A 14,191-nucleotide genomic window follows, 5' to 3' on the forward strand; every position below is an offset into this window, starting at 1 on the left:
ATGACCATCACGCAAAGCCTCTCCATTTCGCGTGACAAGGTAGTGCTGGCGGTGTTGAAAAACCCACCACGCGTGATGGGTGATCCATCACGTGGTGCCCCGTCCCCCCTTAAAAAAAGAAAAGAAAAGAAAAAACAACCTCATCAAGTAAATAATAATAATTTTTTTAACAGCTAACAAACAAAGAATTGCCTAGTTACTTCATACAGGATGACCCAATGACACTAAGTCACCTCTAACTGGTCCAACCCAGTCGAACAAAACTCTTAAGCACCTTCAAGTTATCTCTAGTTATTGGCCGCCCGAATACCCACTGGTGGTAAAACCCGAACGCCCTCATGACAGTAATATACAATACAACTTTTTTCGTAGAAATCGAACTTAGGTCTTTATTGAGAAACTAAGTTTCCTACCGCTACATCACATTAAAAACGACAGTAATATTTTTTTCTAATTCGTAAGCATTCATTTATTAAGGTTTTACTATTTTATCAAACATTAATAAAAATATTATATAAACATTACATCACTTTTCAAACTATACAATACAACTTTTTTTTCTTTTTGGTAAAAGAAACTCTACATTCTAAAATCAAAACAATAAAAAAAGTGACATATAGAAATGAAATAATAAGGCATTATTAAAAATCAAATGTACACATGATACCACACTTGCATTCTAAGCAAAATAGATGCATTATCTTTATGTAGGGACCAAAATAAACAACTAAGTGGTCACAACTCACAACTATGTTGCATATTCAAGATAAAAAAATGACATTTGACATCTAATAATTAAAAATCAAGCAAACATTCGGGTTTCGTAGACTTGATCGATAGAAAAATAGACAATCAGAATCAACCATGTGTGTCTGTGAAACTATTTGATCGTATAGTACAACCCGTCAATGCATAATCTAGGTCGTTTCATCTTCGACTTCTTTGGAAGAGCGAGGAGGTTCAAATCTAGTGAAAACCCTAAATGATGAAATTATTGATAGGGCAATGAAACAAAACAAAGCAATAAAATGAAGAACCAAAGTGAGGTTTAATCTTCCACAAAACCTTCCATATGAAGAACATGCTTCACTCCATGTCACCTTTTGGTTGCCTTTGTAAACCAAATACACTATATCTCCAATGCTACCCACACATGCCACCATCAAATATGCAACCACCTTAAATCATAAATTCAATATAATCAAATTATTGTAAAACACCCGAAAAGTTACACGAAAATATAAATAAGAGGACCTCTAGCAACAGACGAGTCACTGACCGACGTGGACAAAGTTTTATTTTATATTGGGCTTTACAAGTCTGTCAGGTATTACCGATGGACATTTAAAAATATGTTTTCTTATATTTGGGCTATTTCGTCGAGCTTATGTTGGTAGTAACAACTAAACCCATGTGTCAGTGAATATTCTGTCATTAATGGTCAATTTTCTAGTAGCGCCTGGTGAGGTCACTTAAAGTTTAAAAACGAGTCGAGTCAAGTTGGTCCAACAAAAAATATTTTTGTGTACCTAAAAGAGAACTACAACCTCATAGGGGGGATGTAACATACTTACGGATGGTATATACCGGTCCAGTACTGTATGTATCGGTTCGGTCTCTAGTTTATACTAATGTCAAAACTGATTAAACCGAAGACCGAACCGATTATGTATATCTTACCTACCTACTTGTCATAGGTTTTCCATAAATAAGAACTATTTATTGTTAAATAAAAGTGATTTTATTAACATTAAAAAAAGAGTTATAATATAATTTTTCTTTTCAGAAGCCAAAGGTTGATCTTTTTATTAACAAAAATCAGTTATTACAGCAGAGAATCAGATAAGCGGACAACAAGATATGCGTCACCCTAATAATTATAAAAATAATGTAAAACTACTACAATAAAATATATAAATGACATAAGAAACAAACCTGATCACATACAAAAAAGATCCAAGCTTTGTTCATCAAATTCTTGACCCACGAAGAAACAACAGTAATCAAAGCATACCCTGCAGAAATGGCACTAATGCTGGCAAAGAATCTGTCAAAAAAGCACATAAAAAATTAAAATAAATTAAAAAATTAAAATTTTTAAAAAATCTTGATGGGTATTATTTAAAACATGTTAAAAAGATAAAAAGTTGATTACTTTAGACCCTTGAGGTTACTAAACTCTAATCTGCCATAGATATCATTTTCTTGATGATTGGTCAAAGTCAACCACAAAGAAGCAATACTTAGAGGAATCACAATCAACCTTAGTGAAGAATCTATAACTTTAAGTATGCTCACATTTTCACCAAGAATCATCATCTTTCAAAATCTGCAACAAGAAACTAATAATAATAATATAATATGATCAAGATTTTGACTTTTGAGTTTGACAAGAGTCCAAGATGGTTTGTTTATGTGGTGAGTTTGTTTTCAAGAACAATGGGTGTGAATGAATGAAAGAAATTGGGAAATTTGTAGGGTGTTTTGGGGATAAAAAGCATGGCTTGAGGTTGGTTAAAAGTGCAAGAAAGATAATGGAGTCCAAGTGGCAGAAAATGAGTAAGTAGTGTGTTAGTGGAGGTGACTTAAGGATGATGTAAATGGTGCTTGTGAGAGGTGTACTTTTTGTATTTTCTATATCTAAACTTGTATAATATGTTTTGATAGTTGTATATTCATAGGGGTATGTATGACCTTTTAATTGAACACTCACTCTTAGTTTTTTTAACGGTCAATAAATAAAGAATTGTTTAAATACTTTGTGCGTGATGATTTAACGATAAAAGGCAATCGTCAGCTAGCCCAACCTAGCCCGCTAGCTAGAGATGCACAAGTCAGGGTTTTCAAATACCCGGTTTCGGGTATCGAACCTGGTTCGAGTATTACCGGGTATTGAAAAATCGGGTGTTGGTAATACCCGGGTCGGGTTCGGGTCCGGATATTGTATCTAAAAACCATACCCTATGCATATGTGGTTCGGGTTCGAGTCGGGCATAGAACCGGGTATTCTAAAACAGGGTATTTGAATACCCTATTTTCAGGTATTAAAAAACCCTATTTTCGGGTTTTTTCGGGCATAGATTGGATTTTTTAAAATGTTGCACTTTTTAAGGGTATTTTTAAGGTATTTTTCGGGTATTTGAAATACCCTGTTTCGGTATTGGAAAAACTCGGTTCCGGGTATGGAACCGGTTAGGGTTTTCGGGTATTATCGAGTACAAATCGGGTCTGGTTCGGGTTCGGGTTTTAGTACCTAAATGCATACCCCATCCGTACCATACAAATTTTTTGTTTCAGGTTTTATACCCGGGTTCGGGTTTTAGTACCGAAATGCATACCCGAAATAAAAAAATGGGTATAAAAAAACCGGTTTCAGGTTTTTATTTCGGGTACGGTTTTGGGTTCAGGTTTTTTGTGCACCTCTACCGCTAGCCGTATGGAGCACTTAAGCGCCTCCAAGTTATCTTTAGTATCGGAGAAAACCCACATGCCTGAAGGTCCACTGCTGGTAAAAACCTGGGCGCCCTCATGATCAAACTGAAGATCACAAAAATCTCGATCTTCCTTCATTGAGTCGCTCATGTTCTCCTCGTAATATTATTTAAAAGAATTAAACCCAAGTCTCTATTAAAAAAATATGTTTCTTATTACTACATCCCGTAGGAGAGTACATTATTGAGTGTTAGCTAACAAGGAGTCTTTAATATCACAACTACAATTACTATGTTTGGTATTTGGCACCATCTTTCTTGGTATTAAAGTTTTTCAATAAAATGTTAATATTTCTTTTATTAGTGTGTACTCCCATATAATTTTGATATGGATGTTTACTTGTAACATACTTTTAAAAACAAATACCAAAGTAGTTGTTTTAAAGAAAAAAAATTGCTCCATATAGCAATGTAAGAAAAATAAAATCACCACTTGTCACTAGTCAGGACGCAGGTAACGTATCTACTTTCACTCGTCTATCACTCTATCATCAACACATTCACGTTAATAAGTTCGTGAATGCATTGTTTACACGATGAGTAGTCTTGCATCACCTTTAACTCACATATCATCATAACCCGTTTTTACCGATAAATACAGGTAATATACGGTGTATGCTTGCATATGATAAACACGTCCGTGTATTATTTCATTCTTATATCGGATATTGTTGCCCCACATATGGCTTGTTGCTCCAAATGAAAAATAGATAGCCATTGTTAAAACACCAAAATGTAAGGTATCTTTTATCGCTCTACCATATGACACAGAGTCATAGACTAATAATCATATACTCGTATTATTGTATGATAAAACCGATGGTTCAACACACACAAAAATGTGATCGTGAACAATCGGTTTAGTTCATTTAATAGCCTATGATGTCACAAACTAAAACGATGCCACGTTATAAGGCACTAGCAACCGATTATGATTATTGAGAGTACGTTGGTTTCGTTATTCATAACCTGCTGTTAAGACACAATTCACCAAAGATTTGGTGGATGATAACTTCTGGCAAGAAGCGTATTCGAATACACTTGAAAGTGGATAATCCCGAATTATGCTATTTTTATATATAAAAAATGACAATATTAGAAAGTACAGTATTCAGGGTCATAACTCATGATTTCATTTACACACCGAACATAACCATGTGTTTCCTATGATCGTCAAATGGTTTTACACAGTAATTGTATAATAATAATCTAATAATATATATAGTCGTGTAATTTATAATATCTCAAACAAGTTAAGTGGTTTGAGGGTGGTAAAAAGTGCAATAAACATAAAGGTGGCAAATGGGTTGGGTTGGGTTGGGTCGAACGAGTCATGGGTCAAAACGGGTATGAGTTAAAATGAGTTTGGGTCAAAACGAGTCAATTAAAAAAATGGTTGTTTTGGTTTGGGTCAAAATATGTTAGGGGCAAACCGGGTTTTTTTTTTTTTTTTTTACGAGAATAACGGCGGAAACATTTTTGTTTTTTTAGATTTTTCGTTTTTTACTTATATTTTAAGTTGTTTTTTTTTAATTATCTTTTTGAGGGGTTTTCTATTAAGATAAAAAACACTCAAAAAAATATTCAAAAATAATAATAAAAAATTATAACTCAAAATATAAATCATAAACCAAAAAAGTAAAAACACTAAAATGTTTCATACGTTGTCCTCGTTCCATAAAAAAAATACATCTAGAATCGAACCGAAACCGAAAGAATCGACGAAAATGAAACAAAGAAACAAAAAGCCAAAACCGGACCACATCAATCGAAATCGAAAAAATAAATCAAAACGAAACTAAAAGAATTCAAACCGAACAAAAACAAAACTTAAAAAACGAGTCCAGAATCGACCAGAAAGAAACAAAAGAAACCAAAACCCAACACGTCACGGGTGAAAACTCGTGTTAACTTGAAACCTGAAACGAGCCCGTTCCGATATGAAACCCGTTTCGTGCCGAAACGTGTCTTGTACGAAAACCCGTTCCGATCCGAAACCTGTCGCATTTCCTTAGGACACTAACCCACATCGACCCATTTCTTTGAACTTGTCGACCCATTTTGACCCGAAAATAAAAGGATGGAATTTCAAATGACTCATTTTGACCCATTTATTTAAAACCTTTTACCCAAACCAACTCATTTAACTTTTAAAACAACTCAAATTGACTCATTTGAAAGGGTTTGGATCAAAATTGTCACCTCTAAATAAACATAATGAAATTAGGTGGCCAAAAGAACCCTCTTGAGGTGGCACAACACTAACCAGTAACTAGTGTGAACATGAGAGTGGCCTGAGGGCTAAGTGCGGGTGACCAATCATCGAAAACCAATAATATCAAACCGAAACGAATCGAGAAATCGGTTATCGTCATTTTTGTATATGCCCGCTTAACCAAGATTAATCGAACTATCATATTTTCATATAATTCTGACTTTTATACATCTATTTCATATCTATATCTTCATTTTATGTATTTATTAATTTTGTACCTTACGTATTTACACCTCAATTTTGTTTATTTTGAAGCAAAAATTTTAGTTCCGGCTTGGCTTGGTTACTAACCAAAATTAACCGAACCGACAAACTAACCGATTAACTGAAAATCAAATGGTTAATAAAATAGATTAACCAATGACTTCAGTGCGCTTTTGGTTTAGGCTAATAACCGAACCGTGCACACCAAGCTGAGACTGATATATATTAGCTTGGAGGTGCTACAAAATGGAGCGTTTTGTGTCATGTGGCGCCCAATCAGCAAAGAATGATTTTTGTTTTAGGGGGTTATGGTGTTGTAGCCCATATATATATATATATATATATATATATATATATATATATATCACACAAACACATACTAATATAATATTATTAAATCCCAAACCCACATAGGCGACAAAAACCCCTTGCCCCTTTTGTCGCTCACGGGGCGGTGTTTCCGCCCCTTGTCGCCCAGATTTATTGTCCACTACACATAGGCTAACGCCCTGTTCTTGAGTTTTTTTTTAAATGAGGGAAATGAAAGGAAAACTAAGGATAATTAAAATATGGATGTTCTTGAGTTTTTTTTAGGATGGAAAGGAAAGGAGTATGAGGAGTTAGGATGGATTAAATTAATGTATTTTCCTAATAAGTTATCCTCCCAAAAATGGGATGATTACTAAGGATTAATATTTTTTAACATAGTTATCATTTCCTTTCCTCTAATTTTCTTCAAACGCAAAAACACACCTAATTAAAAATAATTTTATTCCATTCCCTCCCTTTTTTATTATTCCCTCTCCTTTCCTATTCTTTTATTTCCTTGATTAAAAAACTCAAGAACAAGAGGTAAGTGACTTCTACACCTTATAGACCTTTTAGTCAAATATTTGATCGTTAACTTTAGAATTTATGGTTCTCAAATAGTCAATCATAAATTGCTAATAAAGTCATAAGTAGTCTTTAATATCCCAACTACCATAACTATGTTTAGCACTTGTCACCATATTTCCTATCATCAATGTTTTCATTAAAATGGCAATATTCATTTATTGGTGTATCGCAGTTTTGCTACCAATAGTGATTTGTTCAATATCTTGTATTATGCACACTATTACTTATATATATATATATATATATTTGTTAACTTTCTAATTTTTTTAACTTACAAAACAACCATGTGAAAAACAAATTACTTAAGGGTATTATGATAATATAATAAATAAAATAATTGTAAGTCACATGGTCTTTATCTTGTGACGGAGTTCTGTTAATGTGATTAAGGACTTTGTAACCTCGTGCATGAAGCTTGAAAAACTTAATCCAGGATGAATACAATACTTTAGTATCGTTGAGTATACGGACCTTATTTTGCATGTTTCATAACCGGGTAGACGGAATGTAGTGCCAAAACTCTTGGTGAGACCGTAGTGTCGTCTTTGATTGCCATAGGGATGATCCGCTGCGAGGATAAAGAAACCAACATTGGTCGTGTTTTTATTTTTTAGAGTTTTTTCAATTTGGCTCTTATAACATTAATGTGCTTATCATATTAATCTCTTTAAATTTATTCAATAACAAACGTATGCCATAACAATTTATATAAATAGAGTAAATAAATATATTAATTTGATATTTAATTGTAAGATTGCTTGCTTTTGAAATAGAACGCAAGTAATCAGTAATGAGTTAATTGAGTTATAATTAGAGGCGTAAAAATCGGGTTTTTCAAATACCCAAATTTGAGTATGGAACCGAGTTCGGGTATGACCGGCTATTGGACAATCGGGTGCAATAACCGGGCCGGGTTCGGGTCCGAGTATTGTCTCTAAAAATCATACCCTATGTATCGGGTTCGGATCGGGTATAGAACCGTGTATTCTAAAACCGGTTTGAATACCCTATTTCCGGGTATTGAAAACCCCTATTTTTGGGTTTTTGTCAGGTATTTTCGGATATATATTGGATTTTTATGAGGTTACACCTTTTAGGATTATTTTTCCGTGTATTATTCGGGTAATATCGGATATTTGAAAAACCTAGTTATGGGTATCTGTAAAACCCGGTTCGGGTATGAAACCGGTTCGGGTTTTCGGGTATTACCGGTACAAATCGGGTCCGGTGTACGGGTTTTGGTACTGAAGTGCATACCCTATCCGTACCCTACGGGTAGCGTCGGGTACGGGTTTGCGTATTAAAAACCCGGGTATAGAAACCGGGTTCAGGTATTTTTATCGGGTCCGGTTTCGGGTTTTTTTTTCACCTCTAGTTATAATAATCAAATGATTGGGCTAGTTAATCATTGGGCTTGACATGATGAACTGTGCTAGTGGACCGAAAGAGAAGGGCTCGAGATTAAAGAAAAGAGAAGGGATTTTGGCAATATGAGGAAATAAATAGAACAGAAAAAGAGCACACATAGAGCTGTAAATGAACAAAACATTTAACGAATAGTCCGTGAATCGTTTGACGGAAAATTTGTTTATATTCGTTCATTTAATAAATGAACAAACATGAAGAAAGTTCGTTCAAGAAAACCCCATTGGATAAAGGGTCAATGTTGTACTATCTAGTAGTCTCTAGTCGACTGGTGGAGTAAAGACTATGGATTAATCGGGATGAACTGGGATTAATCGAAGATTAATCAATGCCTAGCAAGGGTTTTACAACCAATGATAAGGCTATGCGTTATATTCAACTATTCACCACTCTGGAGTCTGGACCATTCAAACTATCTATACTTCATTCTTTATTATTCTCAACAATTCCATTTGATTATATTTGCTAGATTAAAATAGAAATTAAAACAAAAAATCTAATTAGGTGTGGTGTGCGTGGGTAGGGCCATTAGGATCCTGCCATTAGTGGTCTGGGGATGAGCGGGTGCATTGTTTCAATAAGATTATCTATGTCACCTCAGCACCATTAGTAATGTTTCACAAAGCATAATCGTTAGCCTAACATGGTAGTTTTTTAACCTCATATTTTTATATTCCATTTCCATGAGACTTCTTGAAAGGATGGTGTGCTTCATGTGTAGATGATAATGTGTGCTAAATTTGTAAACCATAATACTCCCGTGGGCTGTGGTACATTTTGAAGAAGTCTAACCATAACTTTAGAGCATTCTCAGCCCGTCTCACATCCTTATCTCTATAATTACACTACAAAACACTACATTTTTCTCTTATGCTTAATTAAATAATATTTTTTATACATTTATCATTACAGTTTTCTTTTTCATCTACTCACAACCAATTCAACAAATATTAAAAAATAAATACGCACAAACAAAGTTTCCCTAAATTTACAAAAAAACACCAGAGTTTCTCTCTCCACCATATAATTACACTAACAACCACGCAAAACCACACCTTATAATTTACAAACTCTCCTCACAGAAATTTAAGGAATGTGTTGGGAATGCTCTTAGCTAGGAGTTGTACTTTAATATAAGGTATACGGTATACTTACAAATTGGTCCCCAATATTTTTTCCTCTCACAACTCACATTTTTTTAAATCATTTAAAACAAAAGTGGCAGTGAAGGTTTGTTTTAGATAATCATAGCTTTTGGGTTAAGATGATTAAAGTTATGTACGTGGATGATATGAATCCGAACTCTCGACATAGTGGTGATACGGGTGTTGGTCCAGACATATCAAACAATCAGATTACATAAACAAACACGAGATATTGAGGTGACAACCTTTGACTCTTTTCATATAATCAAGCGAACTTAACAAACCAATTTACAAGGAGTAGAGACACTTTGACACACAAAAACACTTACCTAGACCCCTATGTATAGTCTTACTAAACTTGCTCGATCTCCAAACCAATTACTAAACTTCTTCTCAAGGACAGAACTTTGGCAAAACTTATTATAATTCAATTAACTAAAATAAAAATAACAAAATAAACCCTTAACTCTATTAACAATTCAAGATTAACCTTTGGGTGACCAATTATAAGCAAGTCGTTTTAAGGGGTGTAAACGTGTCGATCTCGAGCTTGGCTCATTTTGACTTACGATAGCTCGAGCTCGGTTCATTTCGAGCTCTTTTTCTAAATCTCGATCTCAGTTCGTGACTTGTTTTTCAAGCTCGGGCTCATACTCAGGCTCAACTTTATTAATTAATTAACATATATACAATCTTAATGATTTTTAGCTTCTTACATATTTGAAGAAAAACTTTAAACAAGCCAAAACTAGCTCTAGCTTGATAACCCAGTGTAAAAGTAATACAAATAAGTCCAAAAGAATGTAAAACTTAAAAGCACACAAACCTCAAACTCAACGAGCTCTCCATACAAAGCTCGTTCTCATGCTTGATAATTAAACAAGTTTCATTTAAAAAAAAAAACATTTCATGACATCACAAGAAATAGTCAAAATTATATTGTAAAATAATAATAATACAAATCGTAAGTCATTGGTTAATATAAAGAAATCGTAACAAATCATAACTCTTCTATATTATTATTATACTAGTTTTTATTCCCCGTATTACGGGGTTATTTTATATTATTTGTTTTTAATATTTATTTTATTTTTTTATTTAATGAAAGTTAATAATATACTTATGGTTTGATGATAAATTGTTTCACAAATAAATGAGATGTTATAACCCGGTTTAAAAGATATATGGGTATGATGAGATCCAAAACCCGTTTATTTATTTATTTTTTACTATAAATCGGTTTTTTAATTATAAATAATATATATATATTTTTAAAATAAATCATATATTAATTTTTAGTATATCCTATTTTATAGGATTTTCACATCAATAATTTGGTGAGAATAATTTTTAATTTAATGAGATGTTATAACCCCTTTAAGGAATATCTGGGTTTGGTAAGACCCATACCCATGAATTCGGGTCAAATGCATGAGAAGCCTTCATTTAAAAATCAAGCAAATCTGGTGACTCCAAAAAAAGAGGGAGCGACCACATCGCGACACATAGGATTTTTGGATCTTCGTTTATATATATTATAGATTATGATGACTCGTAACCTCTGGAAAATACTATGAGCTGTCATAACCCGACCCGAATACCTTTAACCCACCGCCATAGAAATAACCCGGTTCTCTCTATAAAAACCCACATCCATCATATTAATTTCTCAAAGTCACATATTCATCAAATCTTTTTGCATTATTATTATTATTATTATTATTTTTTTTTCATATTAAGAGAATATGAGTTCATCGGTTAGTTCCAATCTTCTCAATATTATTATTTTTATAGTATGTTTTTATGTTGAATTGTGGAATCTTTTATTGTTTTTATTGGTTTGATTATTAGTGATTTGGTAAAAGTGGAAGATGTGCATAGGCTACTTTTTTAAAAAAAAATTTGTTACATGAACATAACTACAGAAGATATATTTGTTAAAAGCGAAAATCGGGATTAAACGACAATTAATATCACATAATAAATTTAAATTAGTGATTAATCGCTAATCAGTGCTCTACCGATGCGATATGTTATTTTATGCAAGTACAAAAACACGGGTCCTAGAATTCGCTAGGGCGCTAGTCAAGTGGGATAGGGACTAGCGATAATAGAATTATTCGAGATTAATCGGATTTGATTTTATATGTACTTTTTCAAATTTACATATGTATACCAAATTTTCAATTTTGACCGATTTTAACCAAATATCTATTAATTTTCGCCGGTTACCGACTAGCAATTAACCGGGATTCATATATAAATTTTCAATTTTGACTGATTTTAACCAAATAGCTATTAATTGTCGCCAGTGTACCGACTAGCAATTAACTGGGGATTAATCGGCGTCTAGGCGTTATTTTTAGCCGAGTGGTGAGGTAAGGGCTAGCGATAATAAGGATTAGCCGATATTAATCGGATTTGATTTTATATGTAATTTTTCAATTATACATACACACATATCAAATTTTATATATAAAATTTTCAATTTTGAACGATTTTAACCAAATAGCGATTAATCGAACATTAGTTGATTGCCGACTAGCAATTAATCAGGGAATAATCCGTATTAATTGGAATAAAATTTTATATATAATAACTTTTTTTATAAAGCGATTATAATAAAGTTGCATGCGAACGGACAACAAGCTAAAAATATTTAGGCGAATATGCGATTTATTTTAATCGGATCAATAAATTGCTAAAAATATTTAGGCTAATTATTTGAATTTATGTTTATGAATAGCAAATCATCAACAACATTCAAACAAAGTTCATGGTTGACATAGAAGTACAAATCCCATCGTCTTTCGATCCATTCGCCGACGTTGAGCAAGAGACAGGTGGTGGCGGTGCCGGGGTGAAAGAGTATGTTCATATCCGCATACAACAACGAAACGGTCGAAAAAGCTTAACGACGGTCCAGGGTCTGAAAAAGGAACTCAGTTACGAAAAAATATTAAAAGACTTGAAGAAAGAGTTTTGCTGCAATGGTACGGTTGTTCAAGATAAAGAGCTTGGTAAAGTGATTCAACTTCAAGGCTATTAACGCAAGAACGTGTCGGCGTTCTTGACTCGTGCGGGCATTGTGAAGAAAGATCAGATTAAGATTCATGGTTTTTGAAGATTTCGGTTTGTGTTTATGTTTTGTGTTGGTTTTAAGATCTTTTAAGTGATTGATATCATGTGTTCATGGATGATGTTCATAAGTTTGTTTGGTTATAATGAAATAAAAGCTTACCATTTGATCCATTTGTGAGAAGAAATAAAATAATGAGTGTAAGCTAGCCAAGCCCGGACTCGATTAGGCTTGAGCCTGGCTTTTGTGGACTTACGAGAACTTGTGCTCGGCAAGCTGTTTTTCTAAAGCTCCTATCATAACGAGAGCTTTGCTTGTTTCGAGTGGTGTTTCTTGAGCTCGAGTCTAGCTTGTTTTGAGCTGTTTTAGCACGAGCTTGACTAGTGAATTCTTTTCAAGCACGGTCTCGCTCATGTATTACTTATTATTTAACTTTTATATGTTTTGTTTTTAATTACTATTTTGAGAAAAACTTTAAAGGAGTCCAGGCTTGGTTCCGGTTCATGTAGTATCTAAACAAGCCATAGCTTGGCTCAAGCTTGGTTGTGTTGGTGCGAAGACTAATACATGGTAGTCTAACATAAATTAAACTTAAAAACGCACATGGCTCATTAAGCTTAAACAAGCTTTCCTTACACGCTCAAGATCGATCACTAAACTAGTTTTATTTTAGGCTCGGGTTCAATACAACTCGCCTGTTTCTAGTTTTTTATTGATTTGAGCTTGAGTAGCTTATCAAGACTCGTTTGCACCCCCTAGAATAATCTCCCAACCATTGATATATAAGAAACAGAAACAGTCTAATTGTTCTAGTCTTCTAATCAAATAGTTTTGTTACATGTGAAATCTTACTTGATACTTGCTTGTAATCTAAAATTAATATTTTATATAATCTTTTTTTTTCTTTCTCAAGCTGGTTTAATCACTGAAAAGGGTTCTCAAAAAACCAAATACCGTTAGTAAAATTAAAATAGTCGGGTGTAGAGATAGGGTCCTAAACCCATCCACCCCCAAAGATGAACTCTCAGTAAAACACCTGAAGCCCGCGAACACAGTCCCGCGTGCACAAGGACTGCCACCCGTGGAGGATACAAACAGTACGCAACGATTACATCTGAAGCCAATCACAGTGTGAAGATCCTTATGGAGAGATGGTACAAAAAGAACAACGAACGCACGACAAACCTATAAGAGGACACTAACATTGCACCTTCAGGCGACATGCATCGTTATCCACCAGTTGTCACGACCAATTAGAGGTCTCGTACGTGCTCACCCAAGAGGAATGAAAGGTTTCACTGATGATGACAACATGTCCAAATCTTATCTATCTCTTGGGCTATAAATAGGACACTTGACTAATAGTTAAAGGATTCAATTACTCTCAATACATTTTACTGATTGACATACCGAATGATGGTTACGATAAGACACCCCCCATTTCCCTTCTCGTAACGAGTCACGATGTTCTATTTTACGGATTAGGTTGATGTCGACCCTGAAGAAAACTCACCAGCTGAGATATAAGGTTAACTATTACTAGTTGAGCTAGTGTTTTTTCACTGACGACCCAACTAGTGCAGGTTCAACACAACCACGTTCTTGGTGCACCCGCCCGCCCAAACAACTTGCACCACGTTTGACAACACGAAAGATACATAGTAAACAATATACT

The 14,191-nt window shown here is 34.0% G+C and overlaps 1 protein-coding gene and 1 pseudogene across 1 annotated transcript; one reads left to right on the top strand and one right to left on the bottom strand.

Annotated features, from left to right (window-relative positions):
- Positions 1 to 886: 886 nt before the first annotated feature.
- On the bottom strand, positions 887 to 2,559 carry LOC143583939 (CASP-like protein 2D1). The gene is made up of 3 exons (XM_077066113.1): positions 2,156 to 2,559; positions 1,936 to 2,047; positions 887 to 1,178 (listed from the first exon to the last, which is right to left on the bottom strand). The coding sequence occupies exons 1-3, from the start codon at positions 2,317 to 2,319 to the stop codon at positions 918 to 920; spliced, it is 537 nt and encodes a 178-aa protein (XP_076922228.1). The 5' UTR covers positions 2,320 to 2,559; the 3' UTR covers positions 887 to 917.
- A 9,588-nt stretch (positions 2,560 to 12,147) lies between these two features.
- On the top strand, positions 12,148 to 12,561 carry LOC143583940 (protein translation factor SUI1 homolog 2 pseudogene; annotated as a pseudogene).
- Positions 12,562 to 14,191: the final 1,630 nt, after the last annotated feature.

This window comes from Bidens hawaiensis, unplaced genomic scaffold (assembly GCF_021521415.1).
Source record: "Bidens hawaiensis isolate Kalapana, Puna unplaced genomic scaffold, B.hawaiensis_p1.1 tig00032733_1, whole genome shotgun sequence".
In the NCBI taxonomy this organism is placed as follows: domain Eukaryota; kingdom Viridiplantae; phylum Streptophyta; class Magnoliopsida; order Asterales; family Asteraceae; genus Bidens; species Bidens hawaiensis.